Source organism: Mytilus galloprovincialis, chromosome 5 (genome assembly GCF_965363235.1).
Source record: "Mytilus galloprovincialis chromosome 5, xbMytGall1.hap1.1, whole genome shotgun sequence".
NCBI classification, from domain to species: Eukaryota; Metazoa; Mollusca; class Bivalvia; order Mytilida; family Mytilidae; genus Mytilus; species Mytilus galloprovincialis.
Genome location: NC_134842.1, coordinates 62,379,832 through 62,392,701, shown reverse-complemented (window position 1 = coordinate 62,392,701; position 12,870 = coordinate 62,379,832). Strand labels below are relative to the sequence as shown.

Here is a 12,870-nt window from a genome sequence, read left to right as displayed (position 1 = left end):
ATGTTAGTAAAATTTTACAAATTTTGTGAAAATTGTTAAAAAAATGACTATATAAAGGGCAATAACTCCTTAGGGGTCAATTGACCATTTTGGTCATGTTGACTTCTTTTTAGGTCTTACTTTGCTGTACATTATTGCTGTTTACAGTTTATCTCTATAATAATATTCAAGATAATAACCAAAAACAGCAAAATTTCCTTAAAATTACCAATTCAGGGGCAGCAACCCAACAACAGGTTGTCTGATTCATTTGAAAATTTCAGGGCAGATAGATGTTGACCCGATAATTTTTTTTACCCATGTCAGATTTGCTCTAAATGCTTTGGTTTTTGAGTTATAAGCCAAAAACTGCATTTTACCCCTATGTTCTATTTTTAGGCGTGGCGGCCATCTTGGTTAGTTGGCCGGGTCACCGGACACATTTTTTAAACTAGATACCCCAATGATGATTGTGGCCAAGTCTGGATTGATTTGGCCCAGTAGTTTCAGAGAAGAAGATTTTTGTAAAAGATTACTAAGATTTACGAAAAATGGTTAAAAATTGACTATAAAGAGCAATAACTCCTAAAGGGGTCAACTGACCATTTCGATCATGTTGACTTATTTGTAAATCTTACTTTGCTGAACATTATTGCTGTTTACAGTTTATCTCTATCTATAATAATATTCAAGATAATAACCAAAAACAGTAAAATTTCCTTAAAATTACCAATTCAGGGGCAGCAACCCAACAACAGGTTGTCCGATTCATCTGAAAATTTCAGGGCAAATAGATTTTGACCTGATGGACAATTTTACCCCCACGTCAGATTTGCTCTAAATGCTTTGGTTTTTGAGTTATAAGCCAAAAACTGCATTTTACCCCTATGTTCTATTTTTAGCCATGGCGACCATCTTGGTTGGTTGACCGGGTCACTGGACACATTTTTTAAACTAGATACCCCAATGATGATTGTGGCCAAGTTTGGGTAAATTTGGCCCAGTAGTTTCAGAGGAGAAGATTTTTCTAAAAGATGACTAAGATTTACGAAAAATGGTTAAAAATTGACTATAAAGGGCAATAACTCCTAAAGAGGTCAATTGACCATTTCGGTCATGTTGACTTATTTGTGAATCTTACTTTGCTGAACATTATTGCTGTTTACAGTTTATCTCTATCTATAATAATATTCAAGATAATAACCAAAAACAGTAAAATTTCCTTAAAATTACCAATTCAGGGGCAGCAACCCAACAACAGGTTGTCCGATTCATCTGAAAATTTCAGGGCAGATAGATCTTGAGCTTATGAACAATTTTAACCCATGTCAGATTTGCTCTAAATGCTTTGGTTTTTGAGTTATAAGCCAAAAACTGCATTTTACCCCTATGTTCTATTTTTAGCCATGGCGGCCATCTTGGTTGGTTGACCGGGTCACCGGACACATTTTTTAAACTAGATACCCCAATGATGATTGTGGCCAAGTTTGGTTAAATTTGGCCCAGTAGTTTCAGAGGAGAAGATTTTTGTAAAAGTTAACGCAGGACGACGACGGACGACGACGACGACGACGGACGACGACGGACGCCGGACGCCAAGTGATGAGAAAAGCTCACTTGGCCTTTCGGCCAGGTGAGCTAAAAATACTTTTCCCTTGATATGTGTCCACACTTGTTTAATATTCTAAAAGTATTTTGTATTACGAAAATTTAATAAAAGTATGGAGAGGCAAATAGAACCTTTCACATATTTTGTTTCATTGATAAAAATATCAAGTGTTGAGTTTGGTCGGGGGAAATGACAGGTCAAGTTAAACATTTCTTGAAACCTCGACCGAACAATAAACAACCAATTTGCTTGCTGGAATTACAAAAACCGAAACGTCTGGAGTCGGTTTCACAAAACACTTACGACTAATTGGTCGTTAGTCATGAGCTATTCAGTATAAGTATACTTACGATCAATCTTAGTCGTAAGTTTTTTTGTGAAACCGACTCCTGTATTGGTACATTGTTTTTTAATCTCTCTTAGCGCATTTTAAGAAACATAATTTCAAATTCAACTTCTTTACTAATCGAAATCCCTCATTAACGGAAAGACAAACCAAAACCAAAAATTAATCTACATTCACCAAACGCAACAACCGTATATGTGTGGTAATTAGATCTTGAATTAGTGCATAATATTCAAAATAATTGAAGAATATGTCCATGGGACACAGATACCCTTGCTTGTAAATATACGCCAAATTCTCCAATTCTTTAATTTACAAAAGGACATAACCCGGCAACAGGGAAAGTGACGCCATCTTGAAATTTGAAATTGATCTGTGTTAGGTAGTAATAATCATTGTGAATAACTTTCATATCATTTGACTATAAATTAATTTTGGATGATAGACGTCTTCTAAGACGTCGATATATGGTTCATCATATCCACCAGTAACTTATTACGTAGATTTGTTAACCAACTAAGTACATTATTGCCAAAAATGACTGGTTATTAAAAATAACATATTTTCTGTAATGGTCCTGTTTTTCTGTAATGGCCCTGTTTTTTTCTTTAATGGCCCTGTTTTTCTGTAATGGCCCTGTTTTTCTGTAATGGCCCTGTTATTTCTGTAATGTCCGGTTTTTCTGTAATGGCCCTGTATTAATGCCCAGTTAGGGTTTTTAATAAAGTTAATAAAATTAAGCTGTAAAGAGTATAATACCTTTTTGTATTTTATTTAATTTAGTAACCGACAACAAACATTAAAGAACCACATAAAAGGATCACTGTTCATCCTGTTTTTCAACACATAACTTCTTTCAACTTAATATCTTGAATTTTTGGTATGTTTAAAGCTTGATCATGGTGAAGTACACATTATCTTTTTTCAAACTAAACTGTCATGCATTTTAAAGAGTAAGAGAGTATATCAAGTTGGCAGCAACACATACACTTTTTTTCAGTTGGTTAATAAATGTATTCAGAAATGGGTGTTTTTATAATGGCCCTGTTATATGTCCTTGGTCAGTAACAATGGCCTCGGATGTGCCATTACAGACTTCCTAGACTATTATTACAGGCCTTGGACATATAACAGGGCCATTATAAAAATACCCGTTCATTAATACTATAGTATTAATCAAACAACAAAAGGTAATCAACATGTGGTTTTCAATAATTAGCAAAACCAATACCGTATTGCCAGTTATAAATCAACTGAACCAATTTTTCTGCACCAAATGCGCATTTTGACAATAAATGTCTTTAGTGATGGTCGAAACCAAGAAAATAAAAAATATCAAAAACTTATTTAAAAAATGAACAGCTTATAAACATAAAAAGATAAACATAAAGCCAAAGAATCCGGGCATAAGGAAGATATAGCCCTCAATTTAAAATAATAACAGAAAATTTTGATATCCATATTTTCCCTCCTCTGCCTGCTTTTAATTCGTGACGTCCTGTTGGCTTTTCAGAAGATCTTTTTTTAACAGTTCACATCGACAGACGCCAAGTGATTGTTGCAATAATTCACATGGACATCTTTTTTGTTCATAATACCGGTATGAATAATTGTAGCTTTTCAATGATTAATCACCATATATTTTCTTTATAAACTTTCAATAACATTACCTGTATTTGGAAATAAAAGATCCCATTGTTTTTCATTCAATCTTTTTTTCTTTCGAAGATCTTCTAACTTTTTCATATTTTGGTTTTGTTTTAGAGTAGCTTCAATGTTCGCAGGAGGGAAATCCCTGTTAAACCGTTGCTGAACTGCTTTTGTCGGTACAGGAGAACATATCAACTGTAACATGCAGATAAAATTGGTCTCTTCGTCTGTTTTTGTTGCCATTATGTGCAAACTTTACCTAAATAAAGCAGTATACATTATTGTAATGATATTTTGAACAAGTTCTATCAAATAACTTTGTTCTTAAAATTAATAAATAATTCATGAAAGCCAAAGATTTGTTGGAAATTTACACGTGGCCTCTCCGTGATATTTGAATTTTATCCTGAGCGTTAGCGAGGGATGAAATTAACGAATATCACGGCCCAGGCCATGTGTAAATTTACACCAAATGTATGATTTCTATGAATTATTTCGATTCTAATAGGAAAAATAAGTCCATTCAAATACTGAAGCGAGGGTGGGTTAGCCGTGTGTGTAGCTTTTTACTCCTTGTTAGATAAAGCTCAAATATTCTCATAAATCATTAGCTTGCATTATTCACGGGTGTCACTCGGTTTAACGAGAGAAATGGTCGTGAAAGAATATCTAACGTCGGTCAAGTATTGATTGAGAGACGATCGTGAAAGTTCTGGTAACAGATCGTGAAAGACATTTAATCGAGAAGACATATGAAAGGTCAATACATATTCTAATTTAATTAATTACACAGACAAATTTACGACAAAATAAAACTGTCTGTCAAAATGGTTCAACATTATGATCAGTATGTGAGAATATCCAGTTTTAAAAGTACATAGGTATTACAAAACAACAAAAGGCAGATTGCTTCTCGACATTTCAATGACATAAAAAATGTAAACTAACATGATTTTTTCACAAATTCGACTAGAAAAACTACTTGATTACGAATACGGCGATTCAATTTGAATTAATCAAATGATTCTCATAGTTATTTTGTATAAACATAATCTGAAACTTGGTATAAAAAAAACAAACTATTTACACAAAAATTGATTTTTCGGATAGTGAAAGATCACGTACCGCATTTTTGAAGATCGTGAAAAGGATCGTGAAAGATCTGATGCTACGAAGACGTTCAAATTGTTCTTCAATTATATCATAATTAATATTTGTTATTGATATTGAGAAAAGCTATTTAGGTCAACATCCTCAATAACTTTAAGCTTTTCAAAGTATTAATATTTTCAGAAAATGATATGTAAAATAGTTGGATGATTGTAGGATGAAGCTTTTTATTGTCGTGTAAAGTACTCACTTATCATGAGTTATATGATACCCACATTTTGTATATTGGATCCTATAAACTACATGTCCGTCAGACAGGATTCACCTGACCCCAAATTTGCCTTATTTCATGGATGAAGATTCATTTTTGTGGTCAAGTCCGTATCGCGGATTCGTTAAGCTTTAGGGTAACTGTCTGTTGTTATGATTGTGAGTTGTACATTTTCGACTTCTGCAAGGTTTCAAATAACATCGAACGCATTATCATGCATCATTCGGCAATGCTCGTTTTATGTTGTCTAGTCTTTTGGATATATACCTGTATGCTATAGCGCCATGGTATTTCGTGTATGGTGTACATGTCTGTCTGCATGTTTCATATATGACCATGATGACGTCAATTGTATTTGATATATTGAATGATAGTTAGATGTCTATGTCTGGCTGTCGGTCAGGGTTCATATACTATTGACCTTATGTTTAGAATTCATTTGCCAAGCATAACTTTTACATTTGTCAGTTTCTAAGGCACTGTAAGGATCGAAGAAGATGTGGTATGATTGCCAAAGAGACAGCTATACACAAGAGACCAAAATGACACAGACATTAACAACTATAGGTCACCGTACGACCTTCAACAATGAGCTTAGTACCGCATAGTCAGCTATAGTCAGCTATAAAAGGCCCCGATATGACAATGTAAAACAATTCAAACGAGAAAACTAACGGCCTTAAAAAAAATGAACGAAAAACAAATATGTAACACATAAACGAAAACCACTGCATTACAGGCTCCTGACATTGGACAGGCACATACATAAATAATGTGGCGGGGTTAGACATGTTAGCGAGATCCCAACCCTTCCCCTAACCTGAGACAGTGGTATAACAGTACAACATAAGAACGAACTATAAAAATCAATTGAAAAGGCTTAACTCATCAGATGGACAAAAATACATTAAGCGCATTTGAAAACTTCTAGTAAAACCCTTGATATTATAGACGTTCCAAAAATTAACTATCATAAGTAAAGCAGACGAGACATTACAGCATTTGCGCTCTGGTATTCTATAGTCTGTAGTATATAGTTAAATCAATCTACATCTGCGTTGTATATACAGAACTTAAGAAAGTACTGTGCAAATTTGGTTATCGTTTAATCTCAAATTACTCATGAAAGATGCTGTTTTGCTGTAATTTTTTGTTTGATGGATATCATTTTGGTTTAAGGTGGTACCTAACACTACAGGGAGATAACTCTGTAAAGTCAGCTAAACGTTTTAATTACGTTGTGATGAAAAAGGAATATTAAGCTTCTCAATGATCAAAATTGGTGGTTGTCAAATTGCTATATAAGCAGTGTAATTTTTCTGAAAAAACGGTTGGTTCAAAATTTTTTCAAATTTTTATATTTTTGTTAAAGGGTTAAAGTAAATACTTTGACAAAATTTTATGAAAATTAAACGAGCCAAATTAATTTTAGTGAAAGTGTTGGGTACCACCTTAAACGTTGCATATCAATATTATTGGCTAAATAGTGTCGGTCTGCCTGAATTGCACTTGACCTATTCTCAGAGCTGAATCTTTCGAACTTATTTAGAGACGTTTTTAGTTGTTGTTTTTTAACTTTCGAGGTAAAGTGTTGAATAAAAAAACAAATAGCTTTAATGTTCATCCTTATCAAAATAGTTACAGGCTTCAACGAGTTGCAGGTTTATCAAATGGTAAAAGAAATACTGATTTCTGATTACTAGTAATAAGTCTGGTCACGCATTATCCTTCACGATCACAATAATGCGGTGCCTGATCTTTCACGATCAAGTTTGATGAATATTCAACAAATTCAAGTTTTTCATATACAAATTAATGCTTTTAAGAGAAGAACATCCCTTCATTTTACTGTACTATCAGATACACCAAAGATTAAATTTCAAATATATCACGATAAACTTAAATATGAACATTATAGGTACAAAAAGCGTGTTATTTGTAATTAAATTTCATAGACATGCATTGCGCCTTTTGTGTTTTTTTCCATAGGTACTGCATATTTTCTCTCTCTTATTTTACAGTTATGTTGAGGAAGTTGAACCATTTTGACAGACATATTTTTTGTTCGAATTTATTCCGCGTTTTGAAAATTAAGCGATTTTTTCAAAGATTCTGACCTAGAATTTTCATTAAATGTCTTTCACGATCCGTTACCAGAGCTTTCACGATCGTCTCTCAATACTTGACCGCCGTTAGATATTCTTTCACGACCATTTCTCTCGTTAAACCGAATGACACCCGTGTTATTCATTTCGTTAATAACTGGTAGAAAAAATATGTTTAATTCTCAAACCCAATATTTGCGATTTTTAATTTACATGTTTTCTCGTAAGCTACCGTCAAATTCAAATCCGTAAGTAAGGAGCTGCCATGTTGACTCGCTAAAATAAAAATAAAAACTACCTCAGAATTCCATTTTAATACAATAATTAAACAAACTTCGATGTTTACAAAACAGATAATATTTGTGTGACATTGACTAAATATTGTTTTTATACTGCAACTTAAATTAGTATATTGATAACTTTTAAAATCGTAACATATATATCAAGCTTATTTTCATCCCTTAATGAATCCATGGTTGTGGCGAACGTGTTCCGTGATGAAATTGAAATTGCAACAAAATATAGCGGTGTTACTATATTTAGGAAATAAAAACAACTAGTATATTAATTCTTTTTTATTATGCATCCAATTGAAATAAGAATAAAAATTCTTTTGCCTTTTTGTTTTATTAACATTTCTAATACAATAAAATCGACAAAGCGTTTGCAAATAGGTTAAAATAAATTTAGATTTACGTGGAGGTATATTGAAACATCCATTGTTATGTATATCTCTGAGTCTGCGCTAAGTATGTGATTATGCTTTAAATCCGTCGACGAAAGCTTATAGTATCTACCCGGTTGTCAAAATGTATAACGGTGCAGTTACCATTAAATCAAGGTCATAGGAAATTCCTGATGTTTGCAAAAATAAGGCAACTATTTTTTTTCACTCGCTGTTGTGTGATTAAATTATTCCAAAACATACAATATTTACAAACATAAAAATATTTGTTTTTGTAAAGACATGGCTTTTGATTGAGTCAAGCCATGTCAATTGATATTTCATATAGTGTGCTTTTATATGTTGGAATGCCGGTTACACTTTTTTCAGGTTAGGATGAAGGTTGGCGCCTATTAAAACGTTTAAACCAGCTGCATTTGTTTGCATCTGTCCTTAGTCAGGAACCTGATGTTCCGTGGTCATCGTTTGTTAATGTCATTCGTAAGTGTTTCTCGTTTTTCGTTTTTTATATAGATTAGACCGCTGGTTTTCCTGTTTGAATGATTTTACACTATAGTCATTTTTGGGCCCTTTATAGTTTGCTGTTTGGTGTGAACCATGGCTCCGTGTTGAAGATCGTACTTTGACCTATAGTGGTTTGTTTTTACAAATTGTGACTTGAATGGAGAATTGTCTCATGTTGTGATGTATATAATGAAGGTAAAATGAGGTAAAATATTTAAAAAAAAAATAATATTTCATATAAAACTAAGTGAATCTTCTTTGTAATTGTAGAAAATATCTAATTCTTGTATTAAGCTTTTTGTATAAAAAGATATAATTAGAAAGTCTATAATGTTATGTAACTTTTGATATAAGTAATAGATGTGAAATTCTTCTTATTTGACACTTAGAGATATAAATAAGGTTTGACAGCTTAAACTCTTAGAAGTATTTCCTTTAGCAAATATATCAAATTCTTTTCTATTGTTCACCTAGAATTCTATCTAACCAAATAATCGGATTTCCCTAATAGTCGTAAAAACAAAGTATTAACTAATTAAAAATAGTAACCCCAATTTATGCAAAAATGCAAAGAGATATAACCAATAGAAACTGTTCTTATTAAAATATGTATTCTTAAAGTTATTTTGATTGGTGAATAAAACAAGTGCAACCAGCACATGTTCTTAGGGTTTAAAATAGGAAACCCTAAGGAACCAAACATTAATTTACTCATATGGTTGAACTCGAAATAAACATATATAGACATCTTTGTTTTATTCACCAGGTTCGTAAACTTATAATTTTTGTTAAATGAAAAATTAAACGTAACCTTATCAAAGTTTTAATGTAACAGTTTATAACAGAAATCTTTCTTTATTAAAGTTACCATAAATATCATGATAACTTATTTTAATTAATTAATAAAGTATTTTGATAAATGTTAATTCAAGAACATTTTAAGAACCAAACTCTTTTATTTCATATTTATGTATTTGATTAATTTACTCGTATGGTTGGATTCGAAATAAACATATATAGACATCTTAATTTTATTCACCAGGAGGCCTCGAAAGAACGCGAACGACAGTCCCCCAATTTGTCGTACTTAAATTACTGAGAAGAAACATGTAAAACATAAACCAACAACACAAACACCCTTCAACGGGAAAGGGGAGGCAACTGTTTTAGTCTGCGCTTCCCTCCCTCTTCCCCATAACATGTATTTAAGGAATGACTATAATATTTTTCGGTTTATGAATAAATAACATAAAAAATGTGGTGCACACTAAATAATCTGCGTTTTGATGTTATTTCGAATTTTAAATTCCATTTTAAACCGGAGTAAATCATACAAAATAACTTTGATAACTTCACGGTCACATGACAAAATTATGTCTAAGAGCTGATAGACGTAACACTGTCAGCCAGTCAGAAGACGCGTTACATGCAAAATTAAATTATTATGTAATGGTTTATTTTGCCACCATCCTCATTGAGGTATAATATTGCATCATTTTCAATTATATTATATATAAATATACTAAATAAATAAATGATTTGGAAAATACGTTGAAGGTATAAAAAGTCAAGAGAATTCTGAATGCAATTAGGTTCTATCCGGGCACTCTGGTTCTAAACCTTGGTTCCATCTGGGTTTTTTGGTTCTGAACCTTGGTTCTTTGGTTCGAAATCATGGTAACTGGTTCAACATCCGGGTTGTTTGGTTATAGCAACCCAACTTCTTGGTTCCATCTTGGTTCTATTCTAGATCATTCTAATGTTCCCGTTGAACTTGGAGAAGATAACCGCAAGTATCCGAAAAAAAAGATAAAGTACCTACGGCCTTCAACAATGAACAAAGTCCATACCGCATAGTTAGCTATAAAAGGCACAGAAATGACGATGTAAAACAATTCAAACGAGAAAAGAAACAGACAAATTTATGAAAAAAAACAACAAATAAGTAACACATAAACAAACGACAATTCATGAATTACAGTCTCCTGACTTGGGACAGGCACATACAAACAGAATGAGGCGGATTAAACATGCTAGCGGGATCCCCACCTTCCAACTAATGTGGCATGAGTGCCAAAGAAGAACTATCCACAAGAGAACAGATGACACAGAAATTAACAACTATATGTCCCCATACGGCCTTCAATAATGAGCAAATAGATAAAGGAAGATGTGGTATGAGTGCCAATGAGACAACTCTCCATCCAAATAACAATTTATAAAAGTAAACTATTATAGGTCAATGTCCGGCCTTCAACACGGAGTCTTGGCTCACACTGAAGCACAAGCTATAAAGGGACCCAAAATTACAAGTGTAAAACCATTCAAACGGGAAAACCAACGGTTTAATTTATATTAGAAACGAGAAACACGAATAAATTACATAAACAAACGACAAGTAATGTACATCAGATTCCTGACTTAGGACAGGTGAAAACATTTGCAGCGGGATGAAACAATAGTATAAAATCACAACAGAAAAACACACGATAAAACAAAATTCAAACGAGAAAAGATACGGACAAATGTGTAGGCTCCTGACTTGCGACAGGCACATGCATACTGAATAAGGTTGGGTTGAACATATTAGCGGGGTCTCCGCCATCTCCCTAACATGGGACAATGCTTATTTCCACATAAAAAAAATAAATTCGAAATTTTGTAGCGTCACTTTTACAGTCTATGAGTTATCATGTTCCTTTAAAAATATAAAAAAGCTGAATTTTTCGTTTTCGTTCTTTTTAATAAGTTTAACTCGCAAATTAATACGTAATGCTTATTACCCCATAACACAGATATATCAAGTTCGATATTGGGTGGTGTTACTGTTCATGAGTTATTAGATATAAGAAGTTGGTACGAGTACTGATGATACAAATATCAACATGTAGCCTTAAGATAGGAAAAATGCTCAATCTGTTGTTTCTGTATCTTTAACTTTGCTTTGCCACAACCAAATGTTTTGAAACTGATACAAAATGCTTATGGTCACAAAACAGTCAAAATTGCGTGAATCCTGCATCTATATGTGGAAGTTTACTTATGGTTTTTTTCACAATCAGGGGCATCTGTGGCCCATAGACATATTGTACATTTATTTCAGTAAACAGTTTATTTGCTTCCTTTGTATTCTACTTCTATTAGAATTAACGTGCATATTTTTGCGATGCAGTTTGATAACAGACAGTGACCAACATAAAAAAGTGTTTCACTAGATTGAGCTCTATGTCTAAGTGTCCTTTAAAGGTTCTTCGCACTGAGTTCAGTTTATTGATATGCGCATACCTTCTGTGTGATTTTTCAAGATGCTTAAACAGACTATCCATATCTACATGTCCATGAAATGAAATCAAAGGTAAAATGATTGAAACATTTTGAATTATCTATCACAACTGGCAGCACATGGTGCTACTGAAGCAGTAAATGAGAGTGAGAAAATCCCTCGTCCGGAGGCGGACTTCATATCAAGAGGCACACCTAATATGCATAGGTCAAGAGTCAAAAAGTCATAGACTGGTCAAGAGTTCCATGACAAAAAAAAAAAACAACACAAAGCAGATTTTGAGGAAAGGGTCATCGTGATACACAAAACTAACAAATATATCTATATATCTAATATAGATATAAGATGTGGTATGAGCGCAATCAGACAATTCTCCATATAATTCAAACAAAATATACAAGTTGTACAATGAGGGCAAAGGTCAAGCTCATATGAAGTTTCTCGTACCACGAGACTCACCATCTTATGACAATACATCTTCATGCTACATACTGTATTCAGAAGCAAGGTCAATTTAGAATTAATCTTTTATGTCAGCGTAATATACAAAGGAATACACTGTATCATGATGACACACCCAAAGTGCATAGGTCAAGAGTCAAAAAGTCATAGTCTGGTCAAGAGTTCCATGTCAAAAATACACAAAGCAGTCCTGCACGAAAGTTCATCACGGTACATGTAACAATGTTTTATGTCATGATGCACTACACATGCCAAATACAGAAAACATGGGTCAGGGACAGAAACAGAAGACATATAACTAAACTCAATGGAACAGTACTTGTACTTCGATCACTATATACAAGTGCCTTCAACATGGAACATAAACTCTCGCAACACTTCAAAGTTAAAACCGTCTTTCACAAAAGTTTGAGCAGGATTCTTTGCAACGATTATCTTACCACTGTTAATTGAAAATCGGGTCGTGCAGTTATGTCAATAAATGTAAAGGGTAAGATAAGACATTAAAACACTTAAAACTAGGGTTTATCATTAATTTCTAACCTTACCATGTGATAGCACTATGGTAAACTGATAGAAACACATGATGCAGTCATGAAATTGAATATTTGCAATAGTACGACCAGAACAATACAAGACAGAGTTAGAAACAAATGAAAATATTATACAAACGAATTTTTAATCACAATGCACAAATAAGGAACCGTAGTAGTCATTCAATTTATTCATTAAAAATGTACGTTCGTGTTAAATAATGGAAATTAACACTGTATATTTATATAAACGATCAATCTTGTAAATGAATAAATAAATTATTGAAACTTAATAGTTGCCAAAAATTCCGTTATTTGCAAATAAGGATTATT

The 12,870-nt window shown here is 33.0% G+C and overlaps 1 protein-coding gene across 1 annotated transcript in view; it reads right to left on the bottom strand.

Annotated features, from left to right (window-relative positions):
* LOC143076215 (uncharacterized) overlaps positions 1 to 12,870 on the bottom strand; it is a 31,390-nt gene that overhangs the window by 13,979 nt on the left and 4,541 nt on the right. The window contains exon 2 of the mRNA XM_076251927.1: positions 3,605 to 3,843. Within this exon, the coding sequence (XP_076108042.1) occupies positions 3,605 to 3,827 (223 nt within the window). The 5' untranslated portion in view covers positions 3,828 to 3,843. The remainder of the gene's footprint in view (positions 1 to 3,604; positions 3,844 to 12,870) is intronic.